Here is a 20,265-nt window from a genome sequence, read left to right on the forward strand (position 1 = left end):
ACAGAGGGCACAATCTAACATTAATTCTGAGACAGTTTCGGATTTTTCTCTGTTTAATGCAGGTAGTGTAAGCTTTGAGGTGAAATGTATAATTTGTTTGGCAGCGAGTTTGCGGGATTGGAGGAAAGGGCGAGATTTGTTGTTGCCTTTGCTATCCTTTGTCGATGGTAGCCATTTCTGTATAGTTCGGGCAGACCTCCGGGGCGAAATATCTCCAGACGCTGTCTTTTTACGCTTACTTTTCTTGTCGAGGCCTGCACCGATGTCTGTCTGTGTATCTGTCTGTGTATCGGTCTGCTTATTAGTGCATGTAGGTGTTTGCGTGAAGGCTTCACGAGTGGTTGTAGGCTTCCGTATGAGCGGGTGTTATAAAGGTGGTGTTGGTTCCGCGTCCACCGTCTGTGTAGATGCTTCTTGGGTTTTTGCTTTGGTGGAACGTGCGCGCGAGCTGAAATTGAAAATTTCAGGCATGTGTTTCTGTGTTGAAGCTAACTTGAACGCAGGATTTATCGGTGTTGTTGCTTGCGTTGATTTAAAAGAGTTCCTGAGCCTACACTTGATCTTGTTAGCCATTAACTTGAGGCCATAAAAATAGCAATGTAGTCCATCTCGGGCGAGCAGAATGTAAGGGTCCCGGTGTATTTCAGCGTGGCGGATGGCATCGACGTTTCGGTGTTTGTTTCCAATGTCCAGAAGAAAATCGTTGAGTTTACGTGTCCCTAGTACGTGAGCTAGGAGTATCTCTGATTGTTGAGTATGTGGCCTGTGCTTGTTCGAGATCCTCGGAAGTACTGTTGTCAGGGTGATCTCTGCATTTGGTCTATTGGTGTGCAAATTCGTTATGAGCGTTTTCATGGCCTTAACTGTGTTGTCACCGGTGTCGTGGTTAAGGTTATTAGCCCCGCAGCGAATGACAAAATGTGTGATGTGCTCTGGTCCTGCGGCATCGAGGTCTCGGATAGCGAGTGTTGTGGTGCCGCTCTTAAAGCTAATGTGTGGTGAGTGTTGGCCTGGTGGGAAGTGTTCGCGCATGTACTTGCAGTGACTGTCTTCAATTAGTGCTACGTATGAGAAGGAAAGCATATGTCGCCTTGAAGAAGACAAGTACACTTGTCGAAACATTGGCTCCTGCTTTCACCTTGTTCTCGTTTTGCTCATAGTACCTTTGGCGCACTTGATGCACTTTTCCGGGTCGGACTGTGTGTCTATGTCCCAAGCGTCTTCCCGCCAAAATGGGACACTGGGTAGTCCATGGTCTAATGCTTAGAGCATGTGGCTGCTGTGCTGAAGAAATTTGATGCGAAACCAACTACCGAGCCTACTTGGGTTATAGGTATATGCTCCTCTTCATTGAACTTCTTTCACTGCAACTTGGGTCACTGTGTATGTGCTGCTCTTCAATGAACATCTTTTGCAGCCAACTTTGGTTACTAAGTGCCACTCTTCAATGAACTGCTTTGGCAACAACTTTGGTCACTGGGTGCTTGCTATGGTTGAATGAAAAAACAATCTTATAAAATATCTATACTGCAAGGCAGAATTGAACCCGCATTGTATACATTCAGACAGTCTTGCGTGAAGTTATAATAAAGCACACGCCATTCGCACATTTACGGTCGCACTGCAATATCGTGCAGCGTGTCGAGGGGGAAGCGCGAGACAGAGGCCCGGCTGCATGCACACCTCATACATGACATGCTTCTGCATTGGAGAACATTGTCTGCGGCTACAATGCTTCAATGCTACTTGCATTAAATAGACTGTAATCGTAACTTTGGTTATAAAGCATTTTTACCACTCCCTCGTCATTGAATTTTGTGCTCGAGGGCAATACAAGCATCCATGGCGCATTTAGTCTACCATGGCAAATATATTTTGTAAACGCTGGTAACACTAGTTTTGTGTAACGACGTGATGGCGATTGTTAATGTTATTTGTACTGTCAATACACTTCAAGCACTTTCCGCTGTGTCTACCGTTTTCCCGGCAACTTGGCTCACTGGGTTGTCCATGGTAGAATTGGTGAAGCCTTAGGCTGTTGTGTTGAGGGGTCACAGTTCTAAACCAAATGTCACAGAAACATGAAGGAAGGTATACTCTAAGGTGGTGTGCTGTATTATGGCATCAGATTGATCGAGTTGGTCGGAGGCGATAACGACTGTATTACGTAGCGCGCGAATACAGGAAAAAGGGCACTGTAAAGAGCCCTCTTTACTCTTCTTTCCTTTTCCCTACATTCGCATGCTACGCGACACCGCCGTTGCGATGTCCTGAGTTCCTGCCTTCGAAATGTAAAAATGAAATGTACACAGTCTCACTGGGTATGTGATACTGTGTACGGCTCGGCTGGAATGAAACCCTCGTTATCTATAATCAGACAAGCTTGTCTGAATATATATATTCACAAATGCGCCTATCATGGACTTCACGGTGGCACTCTTAGATATAGCAGTGTATCCACTGTGAAGCGCGACAAAGGAGCCTGGCTGCATACATACGTCTCACACATGACGCAATACAGCGGTGGCACCACAGTGCGCCGTTGCATTGCTTCTGTGCTACTCAAACTAACATTAACTTGCATTATGGAATAGCTTCCACGTGATTTTTCTTCTTATCAGTATTTTTGGCAAAGCCAATTTGTACGAACTACTTTGTGATTTCTGGGGAATGGACATTTATATCAATCTGCTGAGCTTATGGCAATTGCCGAGTTCAGTTTGGACAAGTTGGTGTTTACTGCATATCTTATTGACCTCTGCCGTGTAGTCGTTATGTGTTCTCTTCCCCTGCCATCGTCTTGATTACACATTGATTTTCAGGGAGGGCTATCTGTCCGAGAGGACTTGCGAGAGAGAGGGAATAAGCTTTAGTTGGCAACATTCTATCCCAACCATGCACGTAGGAGGCCGGTATTCTCTAAGGTGGTGTATGGTATGGTGTCAGATTGGGCGAGTTGGTCGGAGGCGATAACGACGGTAATACGTAGCGCACGAATCCAGGAAAAAGGGCAGTATAAAGAGCCCTCTTTACTCTTCTCTTTCCTTTTCCCTACATTCGCATGCTACGCGACACCGCCATTGCGATGTCCTGAGTTCCTGCCTTCGAAATGTAAAAATGAACTCTGAATACTGTCATAAGATGCGCAAAGCCTTATTCTGGATGTGTGAACAATGTGCAAATTGGATTAAAGCTATCGAATTCTGCTATCTGTGATCCACAAGTATGGCTTGGTCTAACTAAACTGTGTAAGTGGGCGGATGAAAATGTGAACTGATTTCTCAAAGAAGTATCCAGATTCCCTTCTCCAACCATAGGTATGTCGAGGAATCCCAGTATTGACCTCAATGAAAAAGAACTATCCTGTAAACCCTCAAAATATTTTTCTTCTTCATGTTCTTATTAAACAAGAGCGAATTGATCTGCGTTCTTTGCAGTAAAAAAAAGCAATCTTTTGCAAGCAAAATAAAAACAATGAGTGCCCAGTTGTCGCGGCTATCATGACTATTTTTAGAGCAGGTAAAAATGTTGAAAAAATCTGTGACGATAACGTAATGTTCGTGGATACTGCACTTTCATTCACACTGAAACAATATATGCACTTTGGTAAATGAGGATAAAAGTAAAGCCACTTGAAGGCTTAACAAGAACAACAAAGGCCGATGTAAACAACTTTAACAAAAGTTGGCTGTAAGCAATAAATATAGAATTGGCTAGCCTATTGCTGCACGATAGGCACGCATGACTGATGATGCCAGGATACTGCATGTTGACTTTCCAGAGTTCACAATATGTTGCGATGTGCTTGGTGCCCCCTTGAGCATAGGTGACATAGTCAGCGATAACTCTTTCCGTTTCTTCATAGCTTCCAAGTTCCTGAAAATGTTCGCAACGGGCTGCAGTGTGTAAGTTTACAATCTACCTGCCGCTTTTCTTGTCTAGAAGTCCAACTACCTGTGGGCGACTGATTCGGGAAAAGGAAAACCTCCGACGTACCACACGAGCTCTAATACCTCCGTGTGGGTCAGACCTCCCTGGTGGGTTAACACACCGAGAGGAGGTTACGTTAAGGAGGCTACGTGTCGGGGTCGTGCTCACCCCGTCTGTGACCACTCTCTAGCCACAACAGTACCATGGTCCTTACGGCTCATCGTGACCATTTTATAACACAGAAATCCAAAATGTGACAGTGACACACCTACTATGGACGTGCCCTGGGCTTCATCTAATCCGTCTCCGCCACCTTCGGGCAACAGGCCTTCGGCCTGGCCGCCCACCCAACCTTGAAGGTTGGATTCATGGACCACATCTTCGTTCCCTCCTAGATTTTTTGCATGAGTCGAATCTGTTCGTGTACTTTTAACATCGTTTGTATTATGCCAAGGGCAAGCTTTCGAATTAAAACAAAGTCCAACTACCAAGCGATCCTCAATGAGGTCATCGTTTAGAGAACCACATTCACATCTTCTTGCAAGGCCACCTCCTCTTGTGCAGGTCGGTAATAAATTACTCTATGCTTTCTTTCTACCGATTCACCGACAGTTAAAATTGGTCCTTTCCGATATGACATTAGTACAGAGAATAAAGTAGTCTGAAAAGTTGCCCTTTGCAATGCTGTAGTTATTCAGCGATGTGTCCAGGAGTTTCAAAGATGGGAAAGCACTTGCCTTTTTACCCCATGTCATAGAAAACAGCGGTGAATTGTGTTGCCCTGTTGTGCAGGTAAAGGCCAGAAATCAGTTGGTAGCGCTCCCACTTAGCAATACACCATCTCTGTACTGTAATGTTCCTGCTTCGTATTGTTCGAAAGTGCTGCTTTTCCGGCAACTCATAGTAAAATACATGAAGAAATCGCCTACAGGAATGCGTTAGTCCCGCTGCCAGTTCCGATATGGCACATTCGTTGTCACTGATCATGGTGCATTGCTCTAGCTCATAATTATCGACGCTGGATGTTTTCACTTACGAAACCTAATGAGCACTACTCCCATGTCACGTAAGTGAGGTAACCAATAGATCGTGTGGCTACAGGACAATTATTTATTGCGCTTTGAGGATTCTCAAGTCCGAAAGTGGCTCTCACTTCAGTCAGTGGTTTAACAGCACCAGTGCTCATTGTTAGCAACCATGTTATTGTGTAAGTAAAAGCCAGAGACCAGTTGGCAGCACCCGCACTTTACAATACACTGTTTCTAGTTTCACTAGTGACTTACACTCCGCTGCTCGCATGTCCTCATATGACAGCCTGAACCAATGACCATACCACCTGTTAAGAATGTGAAACTACACAAAGTGCGCAAACACCTGTCAATTCCAGCTTATGATTAGTATATTCGTATGAAAGCAAGAACAGTGAACAAGAAGGTTAGTCAACTATCGTCTGTGTGCAAGAGAGAATAAACGAAGCGGTGTATAATCGTGCTCGTGTAAAGAAAATAAAATGGAATAAATATATGAACAAGAGAACAAATCAAAGGGAGAAAATAAAACAAGACAATAAGCAGCCCAATGAAATATAGCTCAGTGCTATTGCCTATAGTGTAAAATCTAGCCTAGCGAATGGATTCGGAAGCTCCCTTCGAAACGATTAGGCATTGTGATTGCAAGGTCATGAACTTATTGAATAAGTATAATTCTCTGTATTTACTATCTCTTGCAGAACGGAAATTTGATTGTAGGATGTAGAGTTTAACTTCATAAAAGTTATGACCTGGTTGGTTGTAATGCTCGGCGAAGGCTTTGGGAAGCTTCTTAGCTGTCTCCGTACGATGGCCGTTTACCCTGCCGTTCATTCCTTGTCCCGGTCACCGTTATATTATTTCTTACAGAAGGGACATTCAAGCATATAAATTACATAAGAACTAGTACAAGCTAGTTTTCACTTCATGTGTATAGCTATTTGCGGTGATTTTAATTTTAGTATCGCTATTAAGGTGACTTGAGGTTTTGTAGCTTGGGCGAGAACATGCTTTTATTACGAGGGTATAATGACATCAGTCACATATGGTCGGTTTGCCGATATCTCTAAGTGGGCTCGACTCTCACCAAAGATCGTGGGGCCTAGTGATTTAATTACCTCCCTCCTAATCAATGGTTTCCTTATTTGCCTTTGTCTTCACTAACACCTCACATCGTGCTGACTCTGCTTCTCCGCTTCGGCTTCACGCCTACTTATAAAGTAACTGAGGGACTAATTTACCCTAACTATAACGAAGCATCTGGGTTTGACTCCAACCAAAGGTCGAAGGTTTGACGTTCTGTAAATTTTGGTGCCATACCGCTGTACATAGAATTTTTAGACTCATAACCAATCTAAGGCTTTCGCCTTAATAATTTTTTAGACCCCTGACCACACTAGTTTTTCACGCGTTAATCTTTCGAACTTTGCCATCAGTTCTTCATCGAAGGCAACGGTCTTATAAACAGCACACATTCATGCCTGAAGAGGCAGAACCGAACATCCCTAAAAATTTCCCGCATGCATGGGAGCACTGGAAACGCTTGGTGTATTTTCCGAACGCCGACAACATCCTTGGACATCAATTGGAGTTTGAATCGTCTTTTTATTTCTCCCAACCGAAACTCAACCGTCAAAAAACCGGAGTGCGTTGAGCCCGAACCCCAGCCGAACCCGGATATTTTTCGGCACAATATCCTCCACGTGACCAAGGCAAGAGCGCACAAAGAAAGCAGATAGTTATCCAACAGTCTAGTATGGTATGCAAAACTTTAATGAAGACCTGCAGATCGCAAGTCTTCAGGAATCGGGCCACTCCCACGTGGGAACCGGAAGACCGAGCCTCTCGGCCGCATCGTGGGCCTGCTGGACAGCCCAGAGTTGGACAGCCAGAAGAGGGCTGCGGAAAACCGCCTGCAATCTGGCCGAGCTGTTATCGATGATAGAACTTGACCGGGCACAGCTCCAGAGCGTATGGTCTAACGTGGCTATTTCTCCACAATTGTGGCAGGTAGCATTGGTGTAAGTATCTGGATAGATTTTATGTAAGAGCGACGGATTGGGATACGTGTTCATTTGTAGTAGACGCAGCGTTAATGCCTGAGCTCATTTGAGCTGCGGATGAGGAACAAAGTAGGTTCTACGGCTCGGATAGTAGTGTTTAGTAATCTCGTTGTAGGTGTAGGACGTGTCCCTGTTCTCTGGGGAGTCGGCTTCCGATTGCTCGAGGGTAGCGCGGTGGGCAAGTTCACGCGCAGTTCCGGGAGCCGACTCGTTGAGGTTGGGAGGAGCACCCTTTATCTGACCCTGATGTGCGGGAAACCAATAAATGGAGTGGTGCGTGATTGCCTTGCCCCAAGAAGTCTGAAAGCGTTGCCTTTTTCAAATGCTCTGACTGCAGATCTTTATTCACTATAGATGACATCCCATGAGCTATCCACCAGGGCTAGTGCAATAGCCATTTGTTGAGCTATTTCGGAGTCCCTCGTCTGAACCGAGGCAGCATTGGTGATTCCTTGCCGACCATCCACAGTGACGATAGTGAACGCCCGCCGTCCCTTACAAGAAGCGGCATGCACAAAGCTGACCTGTCGCTGATCACTCTGAATTTGCCTAATGAGGTTGGCCGCCCTTGCCGTCCTTCTACCATGATTATGATCGGGGTTCATGTTCCTATGTATGGGCGCGACCGTAATGTTCTCACGAATCGACGGAGGAACGTCAGAAGACTCCTCCGCTACTCTATTGGGGTGATATCCGAGTTCCTGCAAGATGGATCTCCCTGTCTTCGTTGTAGTGAGGCGAGTTATCTGTGCGCGCTCCTCGGCCTCTGCAATCTTTTCGAGAGTATTATCAATGCCAAGGGGCATTAAGCGCTCTGTACAAGTGTGTACGGGTAATCTACGAACCCGCTTAGTAATCTTCCTAAGCTCTGCGTTCAACTTCTACCGCTCTGCCCGTTTCCATCGATGCATGGATGCCACGTATGTAAAGTAGCACAGAACGAAAGCACGCATTAGTCAAATGAGGTTTTCGTCCTTGAGTCCATGATGTCGATTTGATGCCCTCCGAACTAAACAAACAGCACTTTCAGCTTTAGCAATTAGCTTGCGTATAGTCTTGCCATTCTTACCCCTGACTCAACGGTCATGCCCAAGACATTTATTGAATCGACTCTGCGTATGCGACAGCCGTTTCTTGTATATAAGTTAATGTCTCTGTCTTCTAACGATGTCCACCCCTTGAGACTTGGACCGCGTTTCTTGGGACTATACAGTAAGTGTTCCGAATTCAAGGGGGAGCATCTGAGACCGGTGGGTTCGAAATAGGTTTCGATAGTGTCTATGGCCTCCTGTAAGGCTCCCTCAGCCAGACCATCATCAGCATACATAGTGTGTTTGATGCCTTCAATCTCATGACGCTTTCTGCTTACGTCGACCATGGCTATATTGACTAAACAGGAGGAAATGACTGACCCCTGTGGGTTGCCCCTCTCGCCAAGTTCCAGCAGTTGTGATTCGAGATCGGTCACCCGAAGAGTAGCCTTCCTCCGAGAGGAACGATCTAACATATCCGTAAAATCTCTCACCAAGATTGAGCCGAGATATCGAGGCTAGGATATACGAATGCAGAACATTGTCGAAGGCCTTCTCAAGATCAAGTTCCAAAACGGCCCGAGTGTCGCGAGAGTCGTTGCTTAATCAGTTTCATGTTATCCTGCGTGGATAGGCCTGGTTTGAATCCTATCATACTATGGGGGTAAATGTTGTTATTCTCCAGAAACCTGGAGAGTTGATTCAGGATCGCGTGCTCCGCTAACTTCCCCACGCAAGATGCAAGCGAGACGGGCCTCAAGTTGTCAACGCTTGGTGTTTTCGCAGGTTTGGGCATGAGTACTGTGAAAGCAGTCTTACAAGGTAATGGGACGATTCCGTTCCTCCAAATTTCAATAATTTCCTCGGTGAGGTATGCGATTGATTTGTCATCCAGATTTCGCAACGCCTTGTTGGAGACGCCATCCGGCCCTGATGCGGATCTACCATTGAGTCCATGTAGAACCCTGCGAACCTCCTTAACGCCAAACTCCACGTCCAGGTAGGAATTGGCCTGGTCCTGGTTATCGAGATGTACAGGAGAATGCCCAGAGCCGAATGGGAAATATTTTTCAGCAAGCGTGCGGATTAGTTCATCCTCACAGATCATTCGTGCGGCCTCATGTATGGTTCTACCAATGACATGCCTCTGATTAGACTTAGTGTTGCTCTGGTTAAACAGATGCCGAAGCAAACTCCAAGTTTTACCATTGCGCATGTGGCCGTCTATGGAATTGCAAACCTCGTCCCACTGCTCCTTAGAGAGGGTTACACAATGTTTCTCAATGTGTTTGTTAATCTCAGATATCTTTTTGCGTAGCCTACGATTAAATCGTTGACACTTCAATTTGTTGAGAATGGACTGTTTGGTCTCTAAAAGATGGGCTAACCTGCTGTCTGTTTTCTCAACAGGAAGGTTGGTGCAGACCTTAGAGGTTGCACGCCGAACATCCTCTTGGACCTGAACCATCCATTGCTCTATGGTAGGTCAGGAATCTGAGGGAGGCCTCTCCTCTCGAAGCTTGCGGAATTTATCCCAGTCCGTGTACGAGAATTCGCGCTGTTTTTTACTCATGTTAGGAAGCTGCGCCTCACAAACATAGTGGTCACTACCAAGGGTCTCAGCCAAGTTATTCCATTTGGCCTCAGTCAAGTTCTTGAAAAAGATGAGATCAGGGGTAGAGTCTCTGCACGTGGATGTCCCGATTCGGGTTGGAAAGTAAGGGTCCGCGAGCCAGAAGGCCCTGGTCGGCCGTGCCCGAGCCGCGGCTACAGCCAATGGGTTCCTGTAATGAGGTGCCCACCTAGTCTGTATAAGGAACGGCCCCTTAAGGACTGCTCCACACGCTCCCTGTAAATACTTCAAACAATAAAGTTTTTCAGTCAGTCAGTGATCTTCGTCAGGTCTTCAACCCTAAACGCTTCACGTAGACGCTAGTGAGCACTAGAGAGTGCGACAAAATTAAGGCTTCGCTCTTTGCTGTCCATGAAATATTCGAACGCGATTATAATAAAGTGACAACAATACCTTCCGATGACGTATGATTCTTCACACGTAAGGAATCCCAATGATTGTTGCAGAGTTTGTGAGAGGAGAAAGCGCGAGCCCATACAAGCAAGTTCATGTGTCATGAAATGAAGTTTATTAAAACAGTGCTGTCATCTTAATTTGATAATGGAAGTGGTGTCTGTCAAATCTTCTTCTGTAAAATCCTGCATTAATTGCCTAGTGCCTCACTTCACAGTTCTTCCTTTCTTTCACTTATTTAGACATTTCAAGAACGCTAACGCACACACGATCATCATCGTCACAACTATCTCAAGGGGTAATTGCTTCTGTCCGTTTATTTACGACCAACGTTCATTGGTACTGCCCTATTGCTGCGTTCTTAGAGACGTTCCTGCAGAGCTCGCGGCGCAGGTGTACGTCGCCATACGGAAATATTCATTGGCTTCACGGGATCCATAAAGAAGCAAGGTGCAAATTTGGGCTAGACGCTTGCACATGAACAGTAACAGCGCCGATAGATCTTGGCAAAATAAATAGCCGGGTTCATTGCTTTCCGTTGTCAATGTTCTGACTTTCGAAACGTTAGTTGGTTTATTACGAAGGAATTTGTATGCTTACACATCAGAGTCTAAACTTGCGACGCGAAATCTAAGGGTGCAGCCGAGTTTGTGTAGCTCTGTCAAGGATAAAACGGCACAATACACAGAAAACAGAGCGGCATCTTCTGTGTATTGCATTGCCCTGTTTCTTCCGGGATTGGACAACGCCAGTTTTTGTTCGCTTACGAGCAAGCCACTTCAAGCGCCTCCTTCCTAATGTCTGCCCACAAATTCATAAACGAAGCTTTCTCCCCTTCCGCCCTAATCTTCGCCTCGAAGCGCTGAAGTTGGTCAGGCTTGAAGTAATTCTTCCAATCGCCAATTTGAGCGTTCCTCACAATGCCATACTTTTTGCAATCCCCACCGTAACCGTCCTTACAGGTCATGTTATTTCTAGTCATCATAACTTCCCACTCCTTGCTAAGCAAGTTCATCACAATGACACTTTTCATACTGCTGGGTGAAGACAGTTCCACGATTCGGTCTAGCAAGCCGTTTTCATCGTCTTCTATTATCCTGCCATGGCAATCGCCAAGAAAGCGTGCCAGTTTTAGCACGGTGTCGCGGGGCTCTCTTTTCAGCTCCTCGTAAGTGAGGAAGAGTACGTTGGCCCTGTCTCTGAGAGCGTATCCAGTGGCTACGTGGTCAAAATAGGAGCCATAGCCCAAGTCCTTGTTCAAGAAGTGCTCAAAGAACTCGTCGAAAGTGCCGTCCTCGAAACGGTAGATGCTGAGGTTGGTGACCATGTGAAACATAGACACACACACGTCCCAAGGATTTCTTGCCACGTACACATACCTGCAGAAAGAAATAAACAAAAAGATAGTAACACATCGCTGATTATCAGAAACTTTGCTAAGGCTCATTCATGTAGACTGAAACACACAAAAAATCTCGCGATGAGTTAAGCCGCTTTCGGAGTAATATCAGTAAAGGGATAGAAGCCGTTTAACGTAGAGGAAGTCAGGAGAAAGAAACGGTGTTCTCGCTTTTCCCGATAGGAACAGTCGGTAAAACATTAGTAAGGTTAAGATTAGACCAAGAAATAACTTCGGAAACTATAGGGTTTACTATAACCCACAAAGTGGAGGAAGTTTCACGAAATTGTAAAATTTCAGCCTGCATAAAAGCAGCAGTAAGGTAGGAAACAAAGCATTTGGTAAAGGTAAGTCCGACGTATTATGACTCCAACTTTCTTTACAGGCTCGTTAAGCGGCACTATTTTTATACATGAAGGACGTATAGCGCATGCCAACTGTTGCGGCATGTTTCATGCTGCCACAGGTCGTAAAGCACGTGGAGCAGCTAAATACGCTCTTCCCTAGCATCAACGCTCTCTCCCTCTCTCTCTCTGTTGCGGTGGAGCGCGCCTGAGGGAACGCAACTGATTCGCTTAAATGATTGCGTGAAATGTTTCCGTGTTTCAGCCGTTCACAGATTTGACAATTGCGAAAATGTCGAAGAGGAAGATGTGTTTCACAAATTAAAAGAAACTATTTATTTAAACTAGCAAAGTGGAACTGTTCACCTAACTGCTAGCTCGGCTGACCGACCTTCGTGTCACCTTCACTTTTCGTTAACGAACATGCGCGGGTTACCATGTGGTACCGGGTTTTTTTGACGCTCTTTCCAGTAGGCTGTGGTTAATCATCAAACTTTGCAGACTACTAACAATGCAAAAACTATTACGCCATTCTATCAAACGTTTAGCTTCTGCAGACGTTTAAAAAACACACTTGGCCTCTTTTTTGCGGAGTTATACTTTGATGCAGCTTCACCTACTAAAAGCAGTTAATACTGTATTGTGTAGTAGTGTGTAGCACTGGGTATAGCGCAAGCGTGAGTCAAAAGCTAAACGTGCACTAACGCATATCAATTTCAATGAGTGCCAGTGCTTGTGAGGACCTGCGTTTCTTACGAAATAGACGTTTAAATGTGGCTGTAGGTATTCAGTACATTACACATATAATATTTGAATAATATGCACGTACCGCGCGCAAGAATTCGTCTCCGGGAAAACTGAAAGCCTGAAAAACTGAAAACTGAACACAGCGTGGGGTAAAAAGCGGGCCTACCTGAAGGTTAGAACGACCAAAAGTTGAGCTAGTTGGTAAGGATTTATTATGCGAGAACGCTCAGCAGTACCTTTGCTTAGCGGGTCCTGGGCAGTTTCGTCCCCGATAGCACATTCTCCAAACAATGAATGTGCTCTATAAGACAAAATATGGGAAGCACCTATACTTTAATGGATATAGTACAGATTTAGCATACAGAGTCTTTCGTTATCTGAATACGGGAAGCACCTGTAGTTTAACGGTTATAGTACCTATTCAGCATACAGAGTCTTCCGTTTTGTGCATACGAAAGCACTGATATTTTGGATTATGGTCTCATTTCTATGGCTGTCCGCTCTACGTAAATGACTGTTCTTTATTTATGGAAAAGCGTTCGGTCGAATAATACGAGCGTATTTGCCGTAATATCAGGAAAACTTCTTTTACAGTGTAGCTGTTTTTGTACTCCCAATATTACCCACAATCTGTAAGATTTTCAGGTTACTACCGCTTGATTTTTCTTGATTTCGGCGTCTCTGAATGCAAATTATTGTGCCCTTTACGTAGATTCTCATCTGGCCTGTTATTTACAACTTATTTATAACACCTATAGAACCACTTTTAGACGTTCCTTCCTATAAAAGCATGCGCTTAGCTGCGCTCATACTGATTGCCATCCACATAAGCCACTGCACTTCTTCGAGCAGAATCAAACCTTGCATATTTGATGACGCTAAAGTATCCGTGTATGATGGACAGCTCCATACGTATTGCAACCACTGGACTCTGGAGGTAGCGTTAGGCTTCGTGGTTAGCGGTTTCGCTTAAGCGCTTCCTTCTTAAGGATACACCGTATCTGTAAGAAGCTCAACTATTTTCCTTAGACATGTCCAGAAATATGTATTCGAGAATTCGTTGGACATGTGTTTAATAAATGCACGCATGTACATTCGACGCATGTATAGACACTTCAAGAAAATTGACCGGAACAGCCGAATAGACAAGAGCACACAGCGCTTTCACGTCATGCTCATTGTCACTTTTACCTCGCTCAATTCCATATGTAATTACTTGCCTCTTTGATAGCGGCTTTTATGTTCTGAAACCTGACTCAATAAACGGAACGTAATGGTCATTGTTCCGTCTTACCTATTTGGTAGTCAGACCTTTCGGCGCCAAGTCGCACTTGTAAAAGCAACTAGCACGACTGTGCAATCTAGCAAACCTATACGGTTACGCCAGAGAGAGTGCTTCTCCGGAGTTATAAAGAGAAAAATCATTCAAACTGTATTAAACAATTACTCTTAAAGAATAACAAAAAGTCCTATTTGGCGGTCAGAAGAAGCTAGGTTAGACAGAAAACAGGCAAGAACGAAAGGCTGGTGACGATGCCAGCTTGAATTTACCATATCAGCCAACACCATCAAGTCACAAATTTAGACGGCTTCTGCTAAGCCTTAGGTAATTACTAATCGGCGAAAAAATGGATAACATTGTGTTATTATGGATTGAAAGATTTAACAGGCAAAGTCTCAGTAACTTTTTACGAGCTATTGTCGACCTAAGGTGAGAAAAGTACTTTGAAATTCGGGACGTCATACTGGCGTGCATGCGTATGGGTTTCGGCGTTACCTTCATTTGTCATTCTAATAATGAACACCATTAATTTCTTTATTTACATTTCCGAAAACAGAATTCTAAAATCATGTTTAAAAGAATAAATTCGTTTAGTGCATCTCCTCATTCTCCCATTAAAGAAATATCATTACTTGCAGAAAGCCAAAGGGTGCCGAGATCGATACATAAACCAGAAACAATTTTTTTTCGACGACAAACCTTTTTTTCTCAGGATCATGTGTCGATTTATTTTCTAGCCATTGCTACTTTCGTGTGGATGGCAACTTATTTCCTTTATACCTGCATAATATGTGACACTCTATGAGTCTTTATGACGGCCGGTATTCGTGCTTTTCTTATTTGGACGAATGACCCAGTGATGTACTCATATGTGTTTGACCACTGATTTAAAGTTTATCTTAATTCACCACAAAAAATATAGTTACAGTGACGTTTCACTTCGGGAACGAGGGTTTCGCGCAAATGTATGGACAACACGAACAAGCGCAGCGAGAGGATGATGGTGATGATAGAAGAGGCGCTATTCCTCTTCCCAGTCGCACTCTCTTTGTCTCGCTCGCTGTGCTTGTTCGCGCCGTCCGTACGTTTGAGCGCAACCCGCGTTTCCGAATAGAAGGGACACTAACACACGTATCACTATTCCGCCAGATAGCCAGAGCCTCAATAATCTCTCGCACGTCTTTAACTTTGTGCTTCTCAAGAACCCGGCAGGATCCACCCGACCGGCGCACAGCTGCATTCCTAACCGTGAGCTGACAGATGACCGTATTGATTATTTTTCACGTTTAGGCTATGTTCCCGTAATCGGTCATTAAGACATCTCCCTGTCTGTCCGATGTATTTTTCCCACAGGACAGCGGAAGCTCATATACAACAGCTTCTACGCAACCCACTGGTTCTTTTCGATGATTCGTGGAGCATCCGGCAGCTGGCTTACGTACGGGTTCGTTATTCGACATATTTTTGCCAACTTTTCTGGTGATGAAAACATCACTTTTGTGTCCACCCGGCTAGTCATATTCTTAAGATTATGTGCCGTTCTATGCAGGTAGGGCACTATCGCTACCTTCATTCTGCGTTCCGTCCATTGATTTGCCGCGTGCCGAATTGTGCTTTCTGACCGGCACCTTTTTAGCAGCCCCTCTACGACCGAAACTTGCACTGATTCCGGAAACCCTGCGAGTCTAAACAAACCACGCGGTATTCTAATGCGCCCCAGAAGACCAATATTTTTTTCGGTCTCAACCTCGATTGAGTCGTCTTATTTTATTTATTACTGTATATAAAAGGATGTTCGTGGCTGCAAGTGGCGCTGGCTCTTGACCTTCTCTGAGATCATAACAATGCTTATAAACGTGGTCAACGAGAACCAACGGCTAGATAAAATACAGTGACATCCCACAGAATCGGAACGTCCCACTTGACAGGTGCCTGATTAGACAAGTACAACAAGAGACAAGAAGTAAAGAAGACGACAATGAATGGAGAAAAAAGGAAAAAGAATAAAACATATGACCAAAGCGTGCATTGAACCAGGAGAGTTGGGCAACAGAGCAGTAAAAGAATTACCCCCCAAAAATTGGAGTCGACTGCAGAGAAGTCGGCAACAGAAGTAGCCAGATCTTTAAGTAAGTGAACAAATAACCAAAGCGAGAAGAATTTAGCAACACAGCAGTGAAGAAGGAGAAGGGAAACGAAGACATTTCAGCAAAAATAAAAGAAAGCCTCCCTTATCGCATATTTCGACATATCTGTAGGGTCCACCCAATTTTTTCAATGTCTAGCGAAAAAAACACTACACAGACGCATGCAAAAGGCAATTCTCTACACTTACACGTCGATCGCTCATGTGTATTGCCTTATGCCTCTCTTTGTTTCAATTATTTTAAACTGAACAGTAGAAAAACAGATTCATTAACTGCTGATAAGCGGCGCTCGTTAACCTCGATGGTCTTGAGTTCTTTATTGCTGGAGCCTAAGTCGAATGCTCGAAAGTTTCTTGCATTCCACCTCGATAGCTCCCCTCAGTGTAGTGAAGGTTCTACAATGGATCGGCATAGCCACTGAGCAACATTGTCCTGCGCATTATATGAACATGCTCACTTGGCATCGTCGCACAGGAACTCTGGTTGTGGTGGGAGATGTGTGATGAAGCATCGCAACGGCAACGCTGGTCTCCAGTCGTCGACGCCAACGTACTCCATCATCCGGGTGTTCCTGGTGAACTGGTCGTAATTCTCCACGCCTTCTCCTTCGCCCAGAATGAGTTGTATGATGTACTGCACCCAGTGTGTCCCGCTTTTTGGAAACGACCACTGCACCAGATCTCCCTTGGAGGCCTTGAAATTCAGGGCTTTCTTCAGCAAGAGCGGGTCGACATTTGGACATCTGGGCACGCCATCTATTATTTGGTAGAAGGGCCCTTTTTGCTCCATTGAACCTAAAATTGTTTGAAATTGTTTTATTTGTGGAGAAGGCAATACAAAATAACGCAAGTTCTGGCATTGTTGAGGAAAATAATATCAAACAATAGATTTTCTCTACCTAGGAAACGACCATCTCGATATAAAACAGCATTACCAAGTCGCCCGAGCAGCAGTTTTATCTCTGCGACTCATAGCCCCATTTCCCGCGATTATTTTATTAGTTTCATTAAAATGTTCAATTGCATTTACTTCAACTGCACATTACAAAACGTTCGCATTACTCAGGCGTTCAAAACGTTTCCCGCATGTAAGCACTTCGAGCACACAAAGGGACAGACAACCGCCGAGAACGTGACATCTTATTCAGGTGAAACTGAAAGCACTATGATTTATTGAGGCGAAAGCCTGAAGTGACTCATACACCCGAAGGTCTGGAAAATGCGGTGTGCGTTAAAGAAAGTCATGTGACCTCGCGTCGCACAGACCTGCGCTCGTGCCACTGCTCGCGCGTTCGTCCTCGTTGTATTCCACAGATGGCTCCGATGCGGATCAGTTAATTAGCCACTCGAACCAACGACCTTGAGTGCGAGCAGCACCATCGATCTTTGTTGGGAGTCCAATCCACGACCTTTGGTTAATTAAAACACGTTTAATTAAAGTAGCTTAATTGAAGGCACTCGAGCCCACAACATTTGGCGGGAGAAAAGAAGTAATCAGAAGCAACAGGGCATTCGAATGAGATCTCATGTAATTTATTGAATGTCTCTTCCGCGCGCAGACTTTCGCCTTCACCCTCTTTGGCTTATGCTAAAGTGACTATCAAGTAATTGTGATTGATTCAATCATTCCATTCAATTGGATTGATTACAATTTTAAACTGGCTCAAAGTGTAGCTCAAAACGGCATGTTGTGAGGCTTTTCGTTGGAACGTGGTATTATATAGCTGGATTCCTAGTACGTGATCAGCGATTGCTGCACGTATGTCAGCTGTTATTACGTGCACCAAAATATTGACTTGAAAATGACAGTTAAAAATGGTATACAAGTGTTTGTGCTTTACTCTGTGCGTATGAGTAAATTCACGCTTAAGCCCCAACCCCTGGCACGGGTCGGCAAGCTTCGGCACGCGCCGAAACGTCAAAAGCGTCTGTCGGGAACAGGACAAAGCATGACGACGCGCAGCGATTATCTCGATTGCCCATGCTAGAAGTTCGTCGACGCAAGGCGAAGCTTCGCTGGTGTGCACCAATGAGAGGCTACGACGCGTCGCCGGCGTCAACCAATCGGAGGCTGCGAAGCCTCCGGCTGCTATGCATACGATGGCCGCCCATGCGATGACGCCGACACCAACGTTCGTCCGAGTTCTTTGAACGCACGACGCGCGCGACAGTGCGACTCATCCAGCAACTAAATTTCCTATGAACGACTTCCCTAAGTTAGTCACAATTTTCAAGCGATGACATCACTTATCGCGGGGCAAATGCTGGCAGTAAAAAGAAAACAAAGAGCTACTTATTTGAAGTTGATAGATGGGGTTTTCCTGGCAAAGTGTTACAGCCAATAATCTTTATTGAGTAAAAAAGTGAGTCACACTCAGACAACTTTTATGAGGAGAAAGATACGAAAGGAAAACATCTCAGATGGCAGGCAAGAATACTTATTCACAACTAGGTCTTGAAAACGATTTACTTGAAAAGCACTTGTTGCGCACCCCGGGGAATAAAGAAAGATTTATGCTCTCGCCGACAGTGGCAAGACAAGAAAAAATATTGCATCGGAGGTTTGCGAAAGGATGTACTCACAGCCTTGGCAAATTCAGTCTAGAAGTTCTCAGAAATGAATGTCCCTGCCTTGCGCCAACTTCAAAAGACAGTACATTCGGGCTATCTGTCTGAACGTCTCTCTGATAGGCCATGATCTCTGATAGGCCATGATCTGTCTAACGAACAACATTCCTAAACCAACACTGCTTTGTTAGCAGGTCAGTCCACTAACTAATGTAGGTACATGCCGACGCGATGATCGGTTTCTGTTAGTTCTACCGTGCCCTCAAACGTGTTTTGCAATTTCGTCGAACTTTTGGTTTATGTTTCTATTATTGCTTGTGTCTAATAACATTAAACAAAACCCTGGGCCGAAAGTTAAGGAACTGTTACAGGTCATTATCGAGAATCAAACGGCACATGACCGCAAGATGGATGGCATAAGGAAAGAACATTCTGCGGTTAGTATTAAAACTAAATAAACTAGTACTAACACTACATGTTGCCAGTGAGGTTTGAAGAAATGAGCAACCGAACAGATAAGTTGGAATATGTTGTTCAACATATTCTGGTATGTACATAAACTGGCAGCGAAGCTAGTCGAGTATGAAAGTAAAAGTAGGCGTAACAATCTCTTGGTGTTCGGAATTGAGGAAGTTAGCCATGAAACGGAAACCACACTGCAAGAAGAGCTCCTTGATGGTATCTTCGGAGTTTGAGTCAACACGATTGAGAGAATGCGCCGCATTCGTAAAGCGAAACCGGATAAGCCACGACTCATATTTAGGATTTTTTTATTCCCGTGAAAAGGACCATGTTCTAAGAAACTTTTTCAAATAGAAGTGCATGAACAATCGTAACAGCCAAGACTATGCTAAAGAAAGAGTGGGAGCAAGCAGTATATTATTGGAAAGCGCAGCATCGGGCGGGTCAAAAAGCACCAAAATTCAGCTTATATACAATACACTTGGAATAAACGAGAAAACATACACTTGTGACATAAGCCTTAATAAGCGGATACCGTGTGGTCTTAAGCAAGAACGATTAGGTAAAGGAAAGCAGAAAAAGCCTTACAGGGCGACCCGTTAACATCACACACTGTGATGTTAACGCCAAGATCATCACCTGCGTCATGGCTACGTTACTCTGTTCTCTATGCGCGCAGCTTTAGTAACACCACTAATCTGGAATCTCAGTTTCCTTCACAGAACCCTGAAGTGGTCTTAATTACAGAAACGTAGTTTCACTGTAGCATGAAAAATGATGTAATCATTGCCCATCGATGTAAAATCTTTAAAAAGGACTGTGATTGGCGTGGCCATGGAGTGTGTATCATAGTAAAACATTCTGGTCATGCGGGCTTAGTTGAAAGTGACCTCCCCGAAACAGTTTAGTTCAGGATCAGTTTTCAAAATATCTTGTAGGTAAAATGCGTCGGACACCCCAGATTTCTTTATGGATTGAGCACATTCTTGCGTACCCATGTCAATACGAACACTCGGCTAACTATGGCCGGAGGCTTCAATCTCACCTGTAAACAACCTCTTCCAAGTCGTTTATCAATCAAGTCGTTTATCCCAAGTCGTTTAACAACCAAGTCGTTTATCAAGACACAAGAATAACGTCTACATCTCGATCATTTTTTTACCTAGTGTTCCTACCCAGTAATATAGAAAAGTTATTCAGTTACAATAGAGGATGATATATCTGATCACAAAATAGTAG

General features: G+C 44.5%; 1 protein-coding gene across 2 annotated transcripts in view; it reads right to left on the bottom strand.

Annotated features, from left to right (window-relative positions):
- LOC126524611 (sulfotransferase 1C2-like) overlaps nt 1–16,848 on the bottom strand; it is a 138,709-nt gene extending 121,861 nt beyond the window's left edge. The window contains exons 1-2 of one of the 2 annotated variants that reach the window (XM_050172910.2): nt 16,455–16,848; nt 10,177–11,457 (exon numbers count right to left, since the gene is read on the bottom strand). In XM_050172910.2, the coding sequence (XP_050028867.1) occupies nt 10,842–11,457; nt 16,455–16,786 (948 nt within the window). In that variant the 5' untranslated portion in view covers nt 16,787–16,848 and the 3' untranslated portion in view covers nt 10,177–10,841. Of the gene's footprint in view, nt 1–10,176; nt 11,458–16,454 lie in introns of those variants that run through there. The other variant, XM_055067389.2, reaches the window with a different exon arrangement.
- Between the last annotated feature and the right edge of the window lie 3,417 nt (nt 16,849–20,265).

Source organism: Dermacentor andersoni, chromosome 3, assembly GCF_023375885.2.
Source record: "Dermacentor andersoni chromosome 3, qqDerAnde1_hic_scaffold, whole genome shotgun sequence".
In the NCBI taxonomy this organism is placed as follows: domain Eukaryota; kingdom Metazoa; phylum Arthropoda; class Arachnida; order Ixodida; family Ixodidae; genus Dermacentor; species Dermacentor andersoni.